This window comes from Podarcis liolepis (assembly GCF_965112155.1).
Source record: "Podarcis liolepis genome assembly, chromosome: 17".
NCBI lineage: Eukaryota > Metazoa > Chordata > Lepidosauria > Squamata > Lacertidae > Podarcis > Podarcis liolepis.
In genome coordinates, this window is record NC_139571.1 from 21,797,266 (window position 1) to 21,818,999 (window position 21,734).

Below are 21,734 nucleotides of genomic sequence, written 5' to 3' on the forward strand. Positions count from 1 at the left end.
GGCGACGCGGCGTTGTTGCCGGAAGTGCCTCCCGCAGGAACTTCCGGCGGGACCTTGTAGTAGAAGCCGGAAATCCAGGCTGAGACGGGGCAGGGATGGCTCTGTGGCTGCCGCGCTCCCGGGACCTGCGCGCCGGGCAGCAGGAAGACCTCCTTCCCCGGCCAGGCACTCAGGTACAGCCGCTCCTCCGGCAGAGACGCCGAGAGGCTCCTCGGAAGGACTTGCTCCCCTTCACCGAGAGGGGCGCTCGCAGGAACGGGGCAGCGGGAGGTCCGGTTCCTTCCCCTCCCTTGGTCGGTGGCGTCGCTCGAGGCGCCTTGGCGGGCCTGGCCTGGCTGCTGATCTCTCCTTATCCCCCCCCCCCGACTTCGTCACTTTGGCCGTCTCCCTGGGGCCCCCTGGAGTCTGAGGGTTGCCCCCTGTCCTGGATAATACAGGATTATTAGAAGCATGCTGTTGTTAATCGTGTCCGACTCTTCGTGACCCCATGGACCAGAGCATGCCAGGCACTCCTGTCTTCCACTGCCTCCCGCAGTTTGGTCAAACTCATGCTGGTAGCTTCGAGATCACTATCCAACCATCTCGTCCTCTGTCGTCCCCATCTCCTTGTGCCCTCCATCTTTCCCAACATCAGGGTCTTTTCCAGGGAGTCTTCTCTTCTCATGAGGTGGCCAAAGTATTGGAGCCTCAGCTTCTGGATCTGTCCTTCCAGTGAGCACTCAGAGCTGATTTCCTTCAGAATGGATAGGTTTGATCTTCTTGCAGTCCATGGGACTCTCAAGAGTCTCCTCCAGCACCATAATTCAAAAGCATCCATTCTTTGGCGATCAGCCTTCTTTATGGTCCAGCTCTCACTTCCATACATCACTACTGGGAAAACCATGGCGTTAACTCTACAGACCTTTGTTGGCAAGGTGATGTCTCTGCTTTTTAATTAGAAGCATAGCTGTCAACTTTTCCCTTTTCTTGTGAGGAATCCTATTCAGAATAAGGAAATTTCTCTTAAAAAAGGGGAAACGTTGACAGCTATGATTAGAAGCTCGGCTCTGCCCTCTCCGGTCCTGGAAGGATCCTTTTAAAAAGTCCCATATGCTCAGAGACTTTGCTCCTGTTCATTGGGGGAGATAGGAAGCCCAGAGCACTTGTTCTTTAGATGTCCCTTTTATGAAGAGGCACGTAGTGAGACCATTGATCCCCTGCTGGTGAGGCTCGCTGACCTCCGGGAAAAGCAAAAATGTGACCTTTGCCTGTTAGGCAAAGATCATAAGACGACCCATTTGATCGCCATATTCTGTGTACAGATCTGTAGGCGGAGACCATCCCCCAACCCAAACTAGTTCGTTAAGAAAATCCCCAAACTCGGTTCCATGGGTGACTCTGGATCATCTCTCGGTGGTAGCTTATCTTAAAGTTTTAAGTGTCTATGTGCTTATCACATTTATAAATTTTAAATTTATTGTTGTACATTGTTTTAAATGTTTGCTTTCCTTCTGGGATTGTACCCCCAAGTGTGTTTTATAAGCTGGTCTCCGACCATAATAAAAAAATTATCTACAGGATTATTATTATTATTGTGCCGCATTTCATTGTGAAAGTGCCACGTCCTGGAGAGTTTTGTCCTGTGTTTCAGGTCTCTCTCTTTCTGTGCTAAGTTCGGGATCCTCTCCCAATGCATGCGTGTGAAAGGTTGTGTATTTTAAGCTCTGGGCTGCCAAGCAGAGGCAGAGTTACAAATCCATGGTTGTGTGCATAAGAGAGAGGGGGGGGGAGAGAGAAATTGCATCCTGTTAGGCTGTCATAGATTGTAATGGGTTGCTTTGAAGTCGCTTCAGCGCCAGATGGGCGAAAAAATGCCCTCCTTTATTTTGCCAGAACAGAGGTGCCAAAATGGGATCTGGTTCTAAATCCAGCCTGCAGACGGTCCAGGAATCAGCGTGTTTTTACATGAGTAGAATGTGTCCTTTTATTTAAAATGCATCTCTGGGTTATTTGTGGGGCCTGCCTGGTGTTTTTACATGAGTAGAATGTGTGATTTTATTTAAAATGCATCTCTGGTTTATTTGTGGAGCATAGGAAGTTCATATTTATTTTCAAAATGTAGTCTGGCCCCCCACAAGGTCTAAGGGACAGTGGACCAGCCCCCTGATGAAAAAGTTTGCCAACCCCTGATTTTAACTGTTTACAGTGGTCTTTAAGATAAGTTATAAATTTTCCCCATTCCTTATTAAAATTTCAGTCTTTCTGATTCTTTCGGTCATTTTAGCCATTCCAGCATGGTACATCAACTTCATCTGCCATTCTTCTCTGGTAGGAACTTCTTTCCATCTCTGGGCCAATTGGCCCACCTGCTGTATTCACTGAGACCTACATCAAGTAACCACTAAGGGCTGAAGCCATGCAGCTGCTTCGTACGCATGTTTGCTTAGAGATAAACCCCTGTGTGTTCTTTTTGAATGCATTCCTAAGTAAGCATGCCTAGGATTTCACACTTACCTGGGAGGAACCCCATTGAACTCAGTGGACTCTGTTGGATGGTACTGTTTGTTTCATAGGGCAATTGGGAGTACTTAATATGGATTAGTTACCTTTTAGTACAGCCAGTTGTGAAGGATGAAACCTTCCTTTCTTCTAGCAGGGAAACCAAAGGAAACCAGGCTAACAGAGGTAGGGTGGAATGACCTGTTACTCCTACACCACTTCATTCTCATCCTATTCCATTCACCTTTATGCAATCCCTTGTCTCCTAAGCCTGTCAGGCAACTTAGTACTGGCATGGAAATGCAACAGGCTGTCAGAGTGGAGAGATTGATCACTCCAAGCCTCTACCCACCAGTCTGCTTCACAGAAAGCATTTGTTTATTAGTGTGTTAAGAGGTAGTAGTAATAATAATTTATTATTTGTACCCCGCCCATCTGGCTGGGTTTCCCCAGCCACACTGGGTGGCTTCCAACAAAGACCAAAAATACACTAAAATGTCACACATTAAAAACTTCCCTGAACAGGGCTGCCTTCAGATGTCTTCTGAATGTCAGGTAATTGTTTATCTCTTTGACATCTGATGGGAGGGTGATCCACAGGGCGGGTGCCACTACCGAGAAGGCCCTCTGCCTGGTTCCCTGTAGCTTTGCGTCTCACAATGAGGGAACCACCAGAAGGCCCTCGGCGCTGGACCTCAGCGTATGGGCAGAACGATGTGGGTGGAGACGCTCCTTCAGGTATACTGGGCCGATGCCGTTTAGGGCATTAAAGGTCAACACCAACACTTTGAATTGTGCTCGGAAATGTACTGGGAGCCAATGTAGGTCTTTCAAGACTGGTGTTATGTGGTCTTGGCGGCCACTCCCAGTCACCAGTCTAGCTGCCGCATTCTGGATTAGTTGTAGTTTCCGGGAGCCCCACGTAGAGCGCATTGCAGTAGTCCAAGCGGGAGATAACTAGAGCATGCACCACTCTGGCGAGACAGTCTGCGGGCAGGTAGGGTCTCAGCCTGCGTACCAGGTGTATCTAGTAGACAGCTGCCCTGGATACAGAATTGACCTGCACCTCCATGGACAGCTGTGAGTCGAAAATGACTCCCAGGCTGCACACCTGGTCCTGCAAGGGCACAGTTACCCCATTCAGGATCAGGGAGTCCTCCACATCAGCCCACCCCCTGTCCCCCAAGAACAGTACTTCTGTCTTGTCAGGATTCAACCTCAATCCATTAGCTGCCATCCATCCTCCAACCGCCTCCAGACACTCGCACAGGACCTTCACCGCCATCACTGGTTCTGATTTGAAAGAGAGGTAGAGCTGGGTATTATCTGCATCTGAAACCTATGGAGGGGGTGGGTTTCTTCTTCTCTGTAGTCAGCAGAGAAGCATAGTCTGCTATCTTTTTAAAAGCTTAGTAATTTTCGAGGGTTTATTCACAAAGTTATTAATAGCATCCTTTAACTGCCTTCTCACTATTGTTAGTGCATTTTTATGTTGAGGTTTCGATGCTATTAATGATAGTGATTCCAGACCCAATGAATGATATTTATTTTGGAATAATGTAAATGTCATCTCACCGCTGGAATGAGGATAGACCTGTATTTGTGGAGCAGGTCAACCTGGTCAGCTTTGCTTTGCCAAAACTTTTTAATGGGTCAAAGCAAATACAGTGGTACCTCGGGTTAAGTACTTAATTCGTTCCGGAGGTCCATTCTTAACCTGAAACTGCTCTTAACCTGAAGCACCACTTTAGCTAATGGGGCCTCCGGCTGCCGCCGTGCCGCCAGAGCATGATTTCTGTTCTCATCCCGAAGCAAAGTTCTTAACCCAAGGTACTATTTCTGGGTTAGCGGAGTCTGTAACCTGAAGCGTCTGTAACCCATGGTACCACTGTATCGGCCTCATGCTGCCTCTTATTTTTATTTCTGGCATATTTCCTGAACTGACCAGCTCCGAGGGCTCTTGGATTGCCTCACAATTAAAGATAAATGTATCAAAATATAAAACCGTAGAGGCAAGAAAAGACAACATAAAGCCTTGTAGTTAAATACATTTGTTGTAGCTTTAAGCCCCTGAGAAGCACAATTGCAATGGAGACCTGCTGTGATTTGTGATGGTTGTATTCAATTTTGTCCCTGCACAAGTAGAAAAGACTTAAGTGTGTTCAATATTATTATTATTTTGTCCTCCTCCATGCTATCTTCTGCATGCCCTTACAATCTGCTTTGTTTTCTTCCTGCCCTATAGCTCTCCAGAGCAGATTTTGAGGGTTGCGTCTGGGAGGAGAAATATCCTTGACTGAACAGAAGTCCACTTGCCCAGTGTTACATTCCACCCTGTGTGTTTATATGTGGGGAATGAGGACACAAGGTTGCACATTTTTCTAGGTCTTTGCTTAGATACAAAGCACTCCTCTTATGTATCGGTTTTGTATACAGTCCCTTGGGCAAGCATGCGTTTGAAAAATACTCTTCATTCGTCTACACTCTACAGACTGTGTGTAAATTCTGTCTGTTTCATTCCCGAATAATCAAAAGGTTTTTTTTCTTAACGCAGATTTATGACGGGATTGAATTGGCTTGTCAGCAGCAAAAGGAATTTGTAAAGAGTTCTGTGGAGTGCAAATGGAATTTAGCAGAAGCCCAGCAGAAACTTGGCAGTTTAGCGTTGCACAACTCTGAGTCCATGGACCAAGAAAATGCCAAAGCACAGACTGAAGCTGCAGAGTTGAAATGGAGGGAGGAAGAATGGCGGCGGAAGGAGGAGGTGTTAAGGCAAAAGGAAAGACAGGAGCTGTGGAATACAGATGTTGTTAGTAAAGAGGTATTTAATAAGGTATGGAACAATTCAGATTGCCTAAAACCAAGACACAGCCACAAAAGATGCATAGAAGCTGCAGAGCACTTTTAAAGCAGTTAGGTAACACATGTTACTACTGTACTGTATCTGAACGCTGTCCAATGCCCACAGTTCTGCCAGTGCAGTCATACCTCCGGTTGCAAACGGGATCCGTGTGGGAGGCACGTTCGCAACCAGCAGCACCGCGTCTGCACCGGCGCATGACACAATTCTGCACATGCGCATGATGTTATTTTGTGCTTCTGCCCATGCGCAAGCGCCAAAACCCAGAACCAACCTGTTCCGGTACTTCCAGGTTCAGCACAGTCCGCAACCCGAAAACACACAACCCGCAGCATTCGTAACCCGAGGTATGACTGTATTAATTTCGCTTGGTTTAGGCACATGTAACTCAGTACAGTGGTACCTCGGGTTAAGTACTAAATTCGTTCTGGAGGTCTGTTCTTAACCTGAAACTGTTCTTAACCTGAAGCACCACTTTAGCTAATGGGACCTCCTGCTGCCACTGCGCCACCGGAGCACAATTTCTGTTCTCATCCTGAAGCAAAGTTCTTAACCCGAGGTATTATTTCTGGGTTAGCGGAGTCTGTAACCTGAAGCGTATGTAACCTGAAGCGAATGTAACCCAAGGTACCACTGTATAGGAGTGAGCTGCTAAAAGTTCTTGTCCTGCTGCATCCATCCCAGAAATCATCTCAAAGAGTACTGCTGTGGGTATTCAGATTTCAAACAATGTATTTCGTATCAGAGAAGCGGGGTATGTTTCACAAGTCAACTAAGCTTAGACTGCTTTGCGTTAACTTGACTTGTTCCCATTGACTTTTCGTAGACAGAATCCACCCACCTGAGAGTAAGCCCCGTTGAATTCAATTGGACTCCTGAGTAGGCATGGTTAGGTTTGCACGGTTGAACTGGCAAATGAATGATTCAAATTCAGACCAAAGAGTTAATGAGAAAGCCACTCTGGAATTTTAAATAGCACATGTGCCAGGTCTTTAAAATTCAAGCTCTTATGAAATAAAAGCTGTAAAGACATTATGCACAACCTGAACCAGGAGTAATTTGCAAAGGGTCTGATTTTCCTCACAACCTGCCCTCCAAAATAGTTTCTTCTTTGAACTGAGTTATTTGGGAAACTGCTGATCAGCTGCTAAAGGCTGCATTCACACAACACGCAAATTAAGTCTTCTTGTGGCTGAGCTAACCTAAATGTGTTGTCTGAATCAGGACCTGTAACCCAGATTTATTCTTGGCTATAGCTCACGCTTAACCACAAGTCCTTGTTCATATAACACGCTAAGCCAAATCTTGACTTAGCTTGATGTGGTGCTAGCAGCAAAGAGGATTGTGGAGGAGCCGATGGTTGCCTTAACATGCCATGCAAACCATACCTGTTTGTGATCTGGAATGATCTGTCTTCTGCAACAGATACTCTTGACATCTTCCACTGATAAGTGACTCCTGAACTATTGCAGCGTTGTAATAATTTCTTGCTAAGTATTGTTATGGGGTAGATAATTAACCAACACTGAAATTCTGTTTGCCAGAGTTTTATTAATCAAATGAAAAGGAAAGAAACGGAAGATGATGCAACAAAATCATTCATGCAAAAACATGAGCAGAAGATTAGGCATTTTGGTAAGCTTATATTTGGTTATTTTTCTTAGCCTCTGTTTATCATGAGCTGTAACATCACACCAGCACTGTATATTCACATTTTAGAAAGTGAAGCAATTTGCTTTAAGCCCTTAGGATTCTTGGGCTTGCATTTTATATGGTAGTAGTGCCATAGTAGTGGGACGCGGGTGGCGCTGTGGGTAAAACCTCAACGCCTAGGACTTGCCGATCACATGGTCGGCGGTTCGAATCCCCGCGGCGGGGTGCGCTCCCGTTGTTCGGTCCCAGCGCCTGCCAACCTAGCAGTTCGAAAGCATCCCCGGGTGCAAGTAGTTAAATAGGGACCGCTTACCAGCGGGAAGGTAAACAGCGTTCCGTGTGCTGCGCTGGCTTGCCAGATGCAGCTTGTCACGCTGGCCACGTGACCCGGAAGTGTCTGCGGACAGCGCTGGCTCCCGGCCTCTAGAGTGAGATGAGCGCACAACCCTAGAGTCTGGCAAGACTGGCCCATAAGGGCAGGGGTACCTTTACCTTTAGTGCCATCCTTAGGTGACTGAGCTGAACCCTATGGGAATCAGACCACTGTTAAATTCATAGTTTGGGGGGGGGGAGCACAGCATGGCTAACTTTTATGGTGATTTTATAGACAACCTTGAGCTCAAGTCACATAAGACCATTTTTAATTTGAAAAAGAACTATTTTGGTTGCATCTCATTGTTTTTCCAGGCATGTTGAGCAGATGGCTTGACAGTCAGAGATTTCTCTCTGAGCACCCATACCTTGTCTGCGAAGAAACAGCTCAATACCTCCTTTTATGGTGCTTCCATCTAGAAGCTGAACAGGTATAATTTACATGCCATTCTACTTTGAAATGGAGAAAGGTGTACAAATAGATCGGTTTCCGGTTTTCTCTTTCCATCTGGTTCTAGACATCAAGACTGTTCTGAAACCTAGAATGCTCTGGTGAGGACCGGTAGCCTATCACTGCATGTTAATGTCATCTTATCTGCTAGATTGAACCATCAAGAAATCAGGAGAGGGTAAAATGAAGGTGTAATATGACCTCGCAATCCTTGCACTAATAAACATATCTTCTATTTCATTAATCTGTGGAGGGAAAGATATAGTCTCAGATAAACTACGTGTTGAGATTTCACAAACAATAAGTACATTTTTTTAAGGAGGTCTTTTGCCCTGAACTCACAGCTAGGTTTATTATTGTCCTCCTGCAAGCTGTGAACTGGCTTTCTCAAGCAAGCATCTGCCAAGGAAGTTTTTCATTTTGAAATTGCACCATGATAGCTGCAGCTCCTCACGGCATTGACCCACCCTTTGCTTTGCTGCTGCTCTTAAAAGGTGATGATTCACCTCCCATTCAGTTGTGTTAGATCGTACTTTTAAAATTAATGCCAGCCATGGGAGCACTTGGAGAGGAGAGTGTTCCTGGTGCTACAAAGCCCAAATGGGCAGCTGCTTGTTTAGCTTTCTCACTCAGCTCAGTGCTATAGACACACCTTTACTTTAAAATGTCTTTGTTAACTTGCAAATTTGGTTCTTTTTGTCTCATTTGCTTTGTTTGTCACACCCTGAGCTCTTTGGAAGAGTGTGATTTGAATGGCTTCCATATGGTTCTTCGGCAATCTACTCCAGCAGTTTAAGATGCTAAACTTGCTTGGCTTCAGACAATACCAACCAAACTATTATGGGACACCAAATCATTTCTATCTACAAACCTAAGACTTTGCAACTTGATAAGAGTTTGATCTACCTATGGGCCTATTAAGTTTTTGCTTTACCCCACATCAAGGGTGGGGAAACCAGCTTTCTAGAAGTTCGTGGCCATCTCTGACCATTGGCCATGCCGGCCTGGGGCTGATGGGAATTAGACTGAAGAGCCACAAGTTCCCTATCCCTTCCTTGTGTTTTTCTAATAGCAGATCTTCCTGTACACTTGCTATGAGCCAATGGCTTCAGATACGGTTTATTTTTATCTATATGTAAAAGTAGGAATTGCAAAGAGATTAAAATGTGTAGGTACTTGCATTCCTCCCCACGGACCCTTGGAAATCTCCCTATCTCTGAGAACTGACTCTCAAAAGGCTTGTTGTGCCATGCGTGAGACTCAGCTTTGCAACAATAAGCCATAACTAGGGCTGGGAGATATAGCTATATATTGTCCAAAACTGGTTGGACGTCCATATCATGATTTGGTTTCATAATTTTTGACCTGGGAATATATTGCAAATCATGATGCGTGTGTGTGTGTGTGTGTGTGTGTGTGTGCTTTGTAAAAATCACAATGTGGGTGAAATTGCAAAGCCAGCCAAGGCTTCTCTTGATTCCTGCAGCCCCTGTTGATTTTGCCAGCTCAGTTCTTCCCTGCCTCCGACAAGAGGCAGCAAATCACAAGAGCAGGTGCTGGCAAAAATCACGATGCAGGAAAACCCGTGAAGCCAGCCAATGCCTTTACATGGCTCCATCCTTATTTCAGACAACGTACTGTATCAGTATATTGCGATGTTCAGCTGGTGATATATTAACACTGTTGAAAACCAGATATCGCCCAGCCCTAGCTATAACTTAAGCTTAATTACAGCTAGCCGTGTATAGCTACACACACACACATACACAACCATGAAGGCGATATGTTGTTGGTTCCTTACGTATTGATTTCACCTTATTTTCAGAAAGGCGCTCTGATGGAACAAGTAGCTCACCAAGCAGTGGTAATGCAGTTTATTATAGAAATGGCCAAAAGCTGTAACGTGGATCCACGAGGATGTTTCCGTCTATTTTTCCAAAGAGCTAAAGTAAGTCAGGCTTTCTTTGTGTGTGTTTTTTAATTGTGTTTTATAAACTAGAATAATGTTATACAAATAAGTATATCAAGTTTTCTCATGTCATACGTATATCACAAAAATAGCATAATAAATGTGGGGAAATATCTGCAAAATATTAGTGGTCAATGTCTGAGTCCTTGGTTTATGAATTGGTTTAAATAATTAGGGAGAAGGAGAAGGGGAGAAGAGAGTGGCAGGTGGGGTGGGGTTGGGTGGTTATGCTTCTGTTATTCTACTTAGCGGGGTTGTATGGGTTCTCTTACTCTTCACTTCTTGTATTTCCTTGGTGGTGAGAGAGGTTTGGTGTGGTTGATTGTCTTTGGGTAAGTTGGGCTTTCTATTTAGGGTGGAGCATGCTGAATAGTTTTGAGGAATCCATTCGATCCCTAGCAGAAGGTTCGTTTTAGATGCTAAAATGCCTATTCTGGTCTGATAATTAAGCTTATTTATAACTTTCCTGGCCACAGAAACTTTGGATGAGATCCAGCCTAGGGGATGAGCAAGCACCTGCTCCTACATAGGGATTTCCCCTTCCCCTCCTCTTCCGTACGTTCTCCCTCAAAATCTGCTTTTAAGGGTTGGGGGCAGATTTGGGAGGCTGTGGGGGAGAGGGACAAACTGGAAGTCCCTTTGGGCAAGCAGGCAGATGTCACTGTATGTTGCATTTTTTTCCCCAGCACAGGGTGAAAAAAACTATTTAATTGCTTGTTGTTTGTTTGACAGACGGGAGAAGAAGGCTATTTGGAGGCTTTTAAAAATGAACTTGAAGCATTCAAATCGAGAGTGAGGTTTTGTTCACAGTCTCAGAACTTTCAAGCTAATCCTGCTCAGAATCCTTCATTTTATCCTGATTTCAATTGTATAGGAGGGCTTGCATCCTTTCCACAGGTAAGTCTTAACTTTTTTATAGTGAATGGGTAGCTGGCCTAAGATACTTTTGTCATCCTTTCCTTTGAGCGCCTTGCTAGAAAAATGTTTGTTTCCTCTTCCTACCTTAAAATGGTTTGGGGGAGAGGAGAGGGGGTAATATACCTAAAATATTAGAATTTTTTTTCTGTGGGCTGAAAATGGCAAAACTAGCACTTATTCAAGCGAAGAGACTTTTGTATCCAGTGTGTATAACTGGACTGTACAGTACTGCTTCCAGCCGTTCGCACTCAAATAGCACCATCCCAGAGGTGTACTGAATTAAGTTTAGTCCCCAAATCACAGGCAAGCAGTGTTGCACATTCATTGCATGGGAACGTAGAATAAGGTTCGTTTTCCACCTGTCTGTTCTTGGAATTGTGGCTGTAGGATGAGCCATGTGAAACCAGACCCGTCAATCCCCGTGCAGCTGTTTAAAACCCGTCTACTCAGTTTTCCTGCTTTGGTCTGTGGTTAATACGGACGCAGGTGGCGCTGCAGTCTAAACCACTGAGCCTCTTGGGCTTGTCAGCGGTTCAAATCCCTGCGATGGAGTGAGCTCCTGTTGCTCTGTCCCAGCTCCTGCCAACCTGGCAATTCAAAAGCACACCAGTGCAAGTAGATAAATGGGTACTGCTGTGGTGGGAAGTTAAATGGCATTTCTGTGTGCTCTGGTTTCCTTCACGGTGTCCCATTGTGCCAGAAGTGGTTTAGTCTTTCTAGCCACATGACCCGGAAAGCTGTCTGTGGACAAATGCCAGCTCCCTCGGCCTGAAAGCGAGATCAGTGCCGCAACCCCATAGTCGTCTATGACTGGACTTAACCATCCAGGGGTCCTTTACCTTAATACAGATGCTTTGGAGTCAAGTTGGGGGTGATGTCTTTCCTGGCTTCAGCAGACTGACATTTCTAGGTTATGAATACTTACTACATAGCTTACGGGTTCATTATATGTATGCACTTTCTGCACTCAGAATGGTACATAGGGTCATCCCGTCCCCCGTTTATCCTCATAACTTCCCCATCAGGTAAATGTAGCTGAGAGATAGTGACTCATCCAGTGAACTTTGTGTCTGAACAGAGATTTGAACTTGGGTCATCCTGATCTAAGACCTATAGCACATATGCCCCTGTTTCTATTTTTCCAGTCCATGGAGTGATTCAGTTCAGTTTTAACTTTCCAGCCACCATCTGTCTCTCCCCACTCAGCCCCCAGTTCATGTTAGCCATCTCCCCACGCATAAACTTTCCGGTAGCCAATATGAAACTATTGGATGAAGTGGCTCTCATCAGATTCTTGAGGATTTCCTCAGATTACTTGCTTTGAAGATGTATGCAGTAAGTCTCAGCCTTCCCTGGACGTTGCTGTTGCTTCTTACCCTGTCCATGTTTCTTAATCGGTGCAAGGCCGGCTCTGATTTCTGCATCAAAAGAACGGTTTTGTAGCCTTGCACGAAGCTCCTGGCTTACCTCTGGGCAGTGGCTAGTAATTGCTCAGAAAACGAAAACAGGGAGACTGCTGGTATGGCGACTATACTACGGTTGAATGTTGCAAAATAAACTGTTCACAACCCTACAGGTGATTAGGAGGCAGGAAGTTTTCTGCGACTCAAACCAGAGTTTTGTGTCTAGTTCCTGTCTTCAACTGACTTGTTTCTTGTTCTCTTCTTGGTTACAGAATGCAGATTCACTTCAGGGCTGCAGTTTGAACTCAGTGGTACACAGAGACGAAGACGAACCTAAAATGATGGATACAGTATAGTATTCCTAAGACTGAGCCCAAGTTTTCTTATTAACAAAAAGAAGAATGTGGCAAATTTCCTAGACTTATTTTTATGGGTACTGCACTTTATTTTGAGTGTTTGTTTTTGGGAGAGAGGGTATTCCAGAAACACACTTGTCTTTTTGTTGGAAAATGTGCTGCTATGTTTTTGGGGGTTTTTTAGGAGAGGGGGATTATTGTGTGTTACTGAATGTGAAACTGGATGTTTTTCTGCTACTACTAAACCTTGCCTTTTTAATTTTAGGAATCCGAGTTTGAAAAAGAATCTGCACAGTTGCAATGTTTACAATTGATTGATTCTAGAAGGAATCTGCTTTAATCTTATTAGGAATACCCTTGTCTCCCTTGGGATACTAAAAATCACTGTAAAGCATTCTGTTGCTTGCAATAGTTGATGCTCAGATCTGATTTTATCATGAATAGCAATATATCAGTGGTTGCTATCAACTTTGCAGATCTGAATGGCTCAGATAAAAGCACTGGCCTTTTAACTCTGTTACAGGGATTGTTTTTTGGGGAAAAGACCTTTTAATATTTTGTTTTGCCACTTTTATGTCTTGATGTGTAAGTGGCCACAATTTCTTATAATGAAATTATAAAACAGTATTTTCTAGAGACACACTCATGGAAAAAAACCTTCTTTCCTTGACAGAACTGGCTAAAACTATCAGCCATTAGTGAGAGAGGAGAAGACAAATCAATGCTAATTGGCTGCCTTTGTACCTAAAAAAAAAAAGGATATTATTCTGTGATGATGTCTTTAAAATGAGCATTTAAGGGCATTCAGGTGCCAAACTGATTTGACCTTGTTTTCAGTTAAGTGTTGTGAGTGTGGCACTTAAAATCTATTTTGGAAGGGTAGCTGTGCATCAGGGCATGTCGTCAGTTGGCAGTTTTAAAACCAAAACATCTCCAACGATGTTGTCAGTATAGGCTGAGCTCTGTTCTCTTTCCCCTGTGTTTTGTTTGGGATACCCAAAGTATATAAAACCACTAGAGGTGGGCGATATTTCGATTCAGCATCTGAAACCGGTATGAAGTTCAGATCGCGATACCAGTTCTGGACTTTCAGAGCTGGCAAGACATCGCTCCCATCCGCCTTCACTGTGCTGGTTGTGGCCGGGGAGCCATGATGTATCGCCAGCTCAAATTGCGTGCTCGCCCGCCTGCACATTTGCCCTCGCCCGAGCAAGCGGGGCAGGCTGCGTCTTTCCTCCTGGATAGTCGTTCCTCCTGCGACAAACCAAGAGGCAAGAGGCGCCTGCCCCACTTGCTCGGGCAAAGGCAAAACGCGCAGGCAGGCAGAGCACCTTCTCGGCTCCCTGTCCTGAGGCCGGGGCTGGGCTGTAGAAGGAGGGAGGGAGTGGGCAAGAGTCCCTTTGCCCGAGCAAGTGGGCAGCCTCCTTCTCCCTTCACAGCCCAGTTGCATTTTCAGCCTTCTTCAGTGTTATTTCAGACGTCGTGATACATCACGATGTCTGAAATAACACTGAAGAAGGCTGAAAATGCAACTCCAGCTGTATATCACGATGTTGAAAACCAGATATCACCCAGCCCTAAAAACCACCATTTCTCATCCAGTTATCACACACTGCTTCCACTTAGCTAAACCAGGGATGTAGGTCTGTGTGTTGAAAACATGAACGTGCTGCTAGCTTTTTCTACCAGTGCACAGCCATGTTTACTAAGTGCGTCTTAATCAGCGAAGCACCTTGGGTTGCATCAGTCCCAGAATCAGGAAGGTACTGTAGAATCTGATACAATAAGTTCTTTCGTTTGACTCTGCTCCCTTGCTCTGCCTAATAAGTAGAGGAAAAGTATACAAGGCTATAGCTAGGTTCCTAAGAAACAAGATACATGCCTGGGGCAGCCTTCCATGTGCACAATGGGGATTGTGTCTGTTGTCTGTCCACTGTCAGGGGGACAAACTGCTTTTTCCACAAAACAGCAGTTTTCTCCTGGCATTCCCGTAATTCTTTGGCTCTTGGCCTACATGTGGAACATAATTCCCTCCTCTAACATTTTCTGGTTAAATATAAATCACTCCCTTCCACTGTGGCTGGACTTTGCAGTTAAAAGGAAATGAAGGTCGCTTGTTTCCTTGGACATGATTATTGTCAAGCCCAATATACAACTGGAGAAGTCTGAGAGGCTAGTTGAGATTGTGAGATGTGATGAGAGAGAATCATGAATGCAGCTATCTTACTTTTGGTGTGTGGCGGGGTGTAAACAATGTTAGACTCCTGGATGCCTCGAACAAAAGGGATGGTGGTCAAGAATACATGAGTTTCTAGGGACTGCATAGTAACACTGAGTGCTTGCATGTAAAAGCTTCTTCCATGTAAAAGATGGTGTTTTGAATAGTAATTCCCTTGAATAATCTTGTTGTATATATGAAATAAAAAATTATTCAATTGTATATTGGAAAAATTATGAATCCCAGAGACCAGGGAATATTTTGGGCAGAAGCAGAAAACTTTCAGCAAGGGACTAAAGCTAGAATTTATTATTCTGTTGCCTATGGAACCAGTGTAAAAGACAAAAGCAGATGGGCCTTGGTAATATTAGGTTCTACGCTACGCAGTGTTAACCGCCTGCTTGAGCAGTAGAAATCCACTTGTGAAACTAGACTTCTGATTTCTCTCCTCCCTCCTATTTGCCTCCCAATCTGCTCTGGAGAGTTCCCAAACTATTGTGATGGGGACAATATTTGGCATTGGGTATAAAAGCTAAAGGGACAGGCATTAACTGTGATGTAAAGTTATGTAATTTTACCTTCGAATCATAGAATTGTTGAGTTGGAAGGATCCCCGAGGGTCATCTAGTCCAACCCCATGTGATGCAGGGATCTCAGTTAAATCAGACATGACAGATGGCCATGCAACCTCCAAGGAAGGAGAGTCCATCACCTCTTGTGGGAATCTGTTCCACTGTCAAACAACTCTGACTGTCAGAAAGCTCTTCCTGATGTTTAGTTGGAATCTCCTTTCTTGTAACTTGAATCCATTGGTTCAGGTCCTTGCTTCCAGGACAGGAGAAAACAAACTCGCTCTATCTTCCATGTGGCAGCCCTTACGAGAGCCATCTTCAAATATCTTATCTCCTCTCAGTCTCTTCATCCCACGCTAAACATACCCTCCCAACCGTTCCTCATAAGGCTCGGTTTCCAGACCCTTGATCATCTTGGTTGCCCTCCTCGGCACACCTTCCAGCTTGTCAACATCCTTCTTAAATTGTGTTGCCCAGAACTAGATGCAGTATTCCAGGTGTGGTCTGACCAAGGCAGAATAGAATGGTACTGTTACTTCCCTTGATCTGGACACTCAACTTCTGTTGATGCAGCCTAGAATAGCATTAGCTTTTTTGCTGCTGCTTCACATGGTTGACTCAGATTAAGCCTGTGGTCCACCAAAACCCCTAGATCAGTGATTCTCAACCTGTGGGTCCCCAGATGTTGTTGGACTACAACTCCCATCATCCCTGAGCTCTGGCCTTGCTAGCTAGGGGTGATGGGAGTTGTAGTTCAACAACATCTGGGGGACCCACAGGTTGAGAAAGGCTGCCCTAGATCCTTTTTGCATGTACTATTGGCAAACCAGGTGTTCCTTAACTGATATGTGTGCAGCTGGTTTTTTCCTGCCTAAGTATAGAACCTTATCGTGAGCCAAGCACATCTGCTTTGCAATCTTTGCTCACTTTTAGGGGGTTGGGTTGCATTTCTCCTTTGGAAGCTTCATGGGTGCCATTTTTCCTCAGCATTACAGTACTTTTAATCCTAGGTAAAGTGCATTCTGGAATCAAGTCCTGATGAAGACTACTACCAACTGCACAAGGATATGTCTGGCTTTAAGTTAGCTTCCAAAATGAAATTGTATAGAAGATAAACAAACAAAATACATACGATTACAAACAAGGTTGAAATAATATGCGACCAAATGCAAGACTTCTATAGAATTCTTGATGAAACTGAGATTTGTTCAGAAATGGAGAACAATGTGGATTTTGCAAAACGCGCTTGTTCCGTAAAAGGCACAGGGGGAATAACAGATCCCTGTGGAATCTTTCTTAAGTTGTCTTTAGCTAAGAAGGGATTGGAACGATCCATTACTAGTGCATAATTTTTAATGTTCCCATGGCATAAATACATTGAGTTCTTGGACAGGATACTGATTATACTACTAGCATGATCACTGCGGCTTTCTGTTCTCTGCCTTGGTCTCTCAGTGAATTAATTGAACAATAATTCTCACACAGTCTTTTCAACAAAGATTACCCAGCAGAAGTGAGAGAATCTGCATACCATACAGAGTCTGGGTAGCATGAAACTCGCCACCCCATGTCTCTTCCTTTACTCTTCCGGTATGAATTTTTCTGTAAATTGCACTTGACTTGAAAACGATCAGAAGTTTGCCAGTGTTTCAAGCATGTGCGTCAGTCAGCAAGGCTTCCACGTTTCATTTTCCTGGGATTTCTAGCGGCATTGTAGTTCCAAGTGTCAAATGGGGTGGGAAATATGGGAGAAATACATTCGTTTGTATTAACGTCGCCAATTCAAAACTTAGGTGTTCATTGAAACCAAGACTGCTTCCATAGAAGCGTGCTTAGCATTCCTGTCTTAGGGCTGTTTCACACACAAGCCAACTTGGATTCGTCGTCGAGCGCACTCAAAAAGCTCCAGATATCATTAGTTCTTGACAAATGTAGGGGCATGGTACGTGGGCAGACTAATACGTTTCTGTTGCAATCAGCTGAAAACAGGACCATAGCTTCAAACACAATGTGTGAAACAGCGCTCAAGCAACAGTATTCTGGCCTTCTCTCAACACTCAAGAAAAGGTTGGGCCAAGTTAAAAGAAACAGGGCAGCAAAAATGGGTGGTGGTGTTTAATTCGACCCCGCCACCATTATTCTATGTAAACAGGAATCAAATGTATATTTGGCCACATTTCTGGTTTTCGCACAATATTATTGAGACAGGGGTTGTAAATACTTTGATGCTAGAGTGGCAAAAGCATCACATGGGCGAAACCGGACATATTGTACCGAACCTCCTTCATTTGAAAAACAAAGGAAATAAGACACTCATTGTTAAAGTAAGCTGCAGTTCTGCTTTCATTCGTCCGAAGCAATTTTTATTAAGTAGTACAGCAAAACCTCTTGAACATTTTTCCAGTGGTCTGTGGAAGGTTTGACAAGCACTGCTCTAGGCAATACAGTTTGGCTTTGTAACGTCTTTAAAGAAGCAGCTAACTCGAAAGCCTTAATAGGAGAATAATGCGACAAAATATTGCTTCACAGTAAGACTGTCTTGTCCGAGTTTTGAAAATAAAATACAACTTGCTGTTAATAAAGCGTACTTTTGCTGCAATGCATGTTTCATTTGATAGCAAACTTTTAAGCTCTATCAAGTTCTGTGTGCCTGTGATGGATGGGGCAAAGGAAGGTGGAGCGACGCATGTAACTTCCCTTTGTGCAGTGCATGGGCTGCATCCTGCCCCCCAATAAACCAGTACAATCCTCTATCTAGGCAAATGAGAACATAATTCAAGGATGCAGTCGAGCATTCAAAGAGGGTGTGGAGCCAGCCAAGGAGGAGTTGAGAGAGGTCTGGAGGGAAAGGGCATAGCATGGGGGGACAAGGGGAGCTGTGGCCCCAGGTGCACAATTTTGAGGGGGGGTGAACCAGGTGCACCCACGCAGAGATCCTCATAGCCCCCTCCCCTGCCTTCTGCCAATGGTCTCTAAGCCCTGGTCCCCAGCCTTGCCTCACCGCCGTGTTCCTGGCTCCCTCGCTGAACGGCTACCCTGCCAGTGCTTGCTCGGATGCTGAGCGGGCACGTACAGAAGGAAGTGGACAAGGTGTGGCCCGGCCTGTCGCTTCTCTCTGCAGGCATTGGGGATTTGCCCGCCAAGGGCTGTGTCAGCTGGCTGGGCTCCCCCCGTGTGGTGGGCAAGTGGTGCTGCACAATCCCACTTGGCTTTGGTGGCGAGGGCTGGGCTGGCACGGCAGGCTCCAGTCACCCTCTGTGTCCTGTCCCTACCAGGTGCATGCCCCGGGCACCAGCAAATGCTGCTATGCCACTGCTGGAGGGTGCATTTAGTCTCTGTGCCTGAAGTCCCTTACCCCTTTTCTGGCTGGCTGGAAGCAATTTACCTGACCTAGGGAAATCTAAACGTCTTCAAACCAGCAAGGGTCCATCAGTTTTGGTTTGGGGGAGGCTGCTGACTCTGCAGCTGCTTCATTGTCTAGGGCTGGCCCTGGGGGCCTGCCCTCCACAGCTCACAGCATTCCCCTGGTATGGGGTGGTGTGCATTCAGTTCAACAAAGGGCCAATCTGAAAGGCAGCAGATTCTGGCTCCCTGCTATTTGGAAAGTTAGGGCTGCTTTGCCCTTCCTTACTCATCCCTCCGCGAACATATTTTTTGGGGGTGGAAAGTTCAAAGTACAGGACAATGAAACTGTGAGTCTGATGGTGTGATGCAAGTAGGAGGATTGCAGCAATGCGGGCTGGTGAAGCAAGTTGTGTGTGTGCATGCAACACACACGAGACAACAGCAACACAAGCAAACTGTCCTGGTGTTGCGGCAGGATTCGCTGTGCAAACAAAATGGAAGACACTCTCATCTGGACTAATTCTCAGGTTAAAGGAGCATACAAATGCTGAACTCGGGCACTACAAGACAATGTGTCAGAGATATAATAGTAATATAATAATAATGATTTTACTGTTTATACTCTGCCCACCTGATGGTCGCATTACAAGGAGATGCAGCAATACTGCTAAGTCCTTACTATAGAAGGTTTTTATAATGATAAAAGTATTTAGAATCAGAGAAGCAAAGTCCAGTCCTGACTTCTGAGTAAGAAGTTGTAAGAATTACTTTTTCCCCTGGACCATTGAACACTTTGGACTGATAAGGCCAGTTGCAACCACACCTGGCTGCAGGTAGCTTGGCCATAATGACCCACCCTCCGGCAACGTCTTTAGACAGCAACACCTCGTACAATGGTACCTCAGGTTACAAATACCTCGGGTTACAAACATTTCGGGTTACAGACTCTGTTAACCCAGAAGTAGTACCTCGGGTTAAGAACTTTACCTCAGGATGAGAACAGAAATTGTGCACTGGCGGCAGCGGGAGGCCCCATTAGCTAAAGTGGTACTTCAGGATAAGAACGGACCTCTGGAACAAATTAAGTTCGTAACCAGAGGTACCACTGTACATGGAAACTGCAGCGACTTCAAAACAGGGACGCAAGAATATTAACTGGAGCTGAGCATTATTTGACCGTGCCAGCTCTTCTGCAGTCGCACTGGCTCTCGATTCATTTCAGGGCTCAATTTTAAAAATTGGGTTATTAAAACTAATCTTTGGCATAGGGTGGTTTCAGTACAAGGTGTCAACTGTTTGTGCTGTATCCGTTAGGAGGAAAGGTTTTTTTTGCCGTTTTTATTGCTTATTGACTTTAATTAGGGCCTATGGTATTTTTACTATCTTCTTCGTAAGCAACCCAGGGAATAGTTACTGCTGTGTGGCCATGCAAAACTTAAAACAAATAAGAATATAGGTGGCTTGTACTGAAATTCCCAAAGGACATCGAGAGGATTACTCTTTCCCAAAAGCCACATGCCCCATCACTATGTTAGAGTCCAAAACAGACAGCCTTAATGTTTTTACTGAAATCACATGCGTGTTCACACTGGGTAAAACGGCATCCTCCATGTTTCATTTCAGATCAGGACCCGCCTTTTGACAAACTGTGAGATTCTTCAGCTGTATTTTGTTAAAAAATCAATTTAATGTTACTTTTACAAAACGCAGGTCCATCTAAATACAAAATTAGCACTTTTAAAATCAACATACCAGAGGACAAAAAAAATTAAAATACTAGAGTTACAAATGTGGACATTTCTTGAGATTTCAAGTCGGCTATTTGTCATTGTGGGCACATTCAATTTGTAACAACAACAACAACCAGGTCTCCATGATTCTACTGTTGATTAGAGAATATATTTCTGGAATCTTAACCAAAGGCCACCAGCTTCTATCCCGTCAGTACAGTAATGGATCTTCCTTCATCTGTTGGTGGATGCTTCCTTCTGGCTCATATCAGGCAGCTTGGTTTGAAGGAAACGATGAATGTGGGGCCATATCTTGTTAGTCTCTGTTCCCGAGAAAGATTCCAACACGCCTTTCCGGCTACAGAAGATGCAAGAGATACGTTAGTCATGTTTGTCCAGTGTTATAAGTATTCTAAGGTTTCAAATATAGTATATTCATAAATGCACACATATCTATATTATCTATTATATATAAACCATGTATAGTACAGGAGAGCAACCCTGAAGCCAATTTGACTCTCCCAATGACATCAAATATTCCTCTGCAGTAAGGGAAGCAAATGGAGAAAGCCTTCCCATTGTCTTTTTCACTTACAAATCTTGTCTTAAGGGCGTCTTTGTGTGTCTGTGACCTGGATTCAGGAACTAAAGTTTTAACCATCACAAAAGAATGGCCAGGCTGCCCAGGTAATGCAATCTGCGGCCATTATCAGGTCTCCTGACAGACAGGATTTCTGCTGTAGACTGCCTCCTATGATGTATGTATGATTGATAATTTTGGGTTGGTCTTTGGTTAAGGGGGCTGGGCAATGTCAAAAGTCTTTAAAGGTTCCTGCACACTTTTGTTCAGGGTCTCTCCCTCCTTGGACGGAGGGAACTCTGTTGCAACAGAAAAATAAATATCTGCCTTGCTTGTCAGTGGATTCAGCCTCCATCCACTTTTCTCTGACCGATCATGGACTTAGGGGACTCAGAGTCCCATGGGGAGCTGGGCTGCAAAAGCCAAACCCCAATTTTTACATCACCAGCGACAGTTCTTCTTTTTAAGTCTCAGAGGTCTTGAAGGACCTCTTCAAGGACTCCCTTGCGGAAGGACTTCCTCCCCTATCCAATCTAGGATCTGAAGAGGAAGAAACAAACTAAGGAGATCAGGATTCTGTGACTTGTAGAAATCAGCATGCGTTTCTTTGAAATCCTGCTCAGGAAGCCACTGACTCAGCGGCTAGGAGCATCATTACCTGACACTGGAGGGGCGTGTCAGGAGTGAACATGGACCACAGGTACCAAATGGTGTGGGAAACAGAGAGAGGGAGAGAAGATGCTTAATGAAATACAGTCATACCTCCGGTTGCAAACGTGATCTGTGCGGGAGGCACGTTCGCAACCCGCAGTGTTCGTAGCCTGAAGCG

The 21,734-nt window shown here is 44.8% G+C and overlaps 2 protein-coding genes across 3 annotated transcripts in view; one reads left to right on the plus strand and one right to left on the minus strand.

Moving 5' to 3' along the window:
* Window positions 1-17,849, plus strand: CDC37L1 (cell division cycle 37 like 1, HSP90 cochaperone). The gene is made up of 8 exons (XM_083482352.1): window positions 1-173; window positions 5,033-5,311; window positions 6,883-6,973; window positions 7,679-7,794; window positions 9,640-9,762; window positions 10,516-10,680; window positions 12,377-15,906; window positions 16,050-17,849. The coding sequence occupies exons 1-7, from the start codon at window positions 96-98 to the stop codon at window positions 12,458-12,460; spliced, it is 936 nt and encodes a 311-aa protein (XP_083338478.1). The 5' UTR covers window positions 1-95; the 3' UTR covers window positions 12,461-15,906; window positions 16,050-17,849.
* Window positions 17,592-21,734, minus strand: part of AK3 (adenylate kinase 3) — a 14,855-nt gene continuing 10,712 nt past the window's right edge. Inside the window, exons 6-7 of one of the 2 annotated variants that reach the window (XR_014520636.1) lie at window positions 18,487-20,683; window positions 17,592-18,454 (exon numbers count right to left, since the gene is read on the minus strand). Coding sequence is in view for 1 of the 2 variants with exons in the window: in XM_083482349.1 (XP_083338475.1) it covers window positions 20,560-20,683 (124 nt within the window). In the remaining variant the exon portion in view is untranslated. Of the gene's footprint in view, window positions 20,684-21,734 lie in introns of both variants that reach the window. The other variant, XM_083482349.1, reaches the window with a different exon arrangement.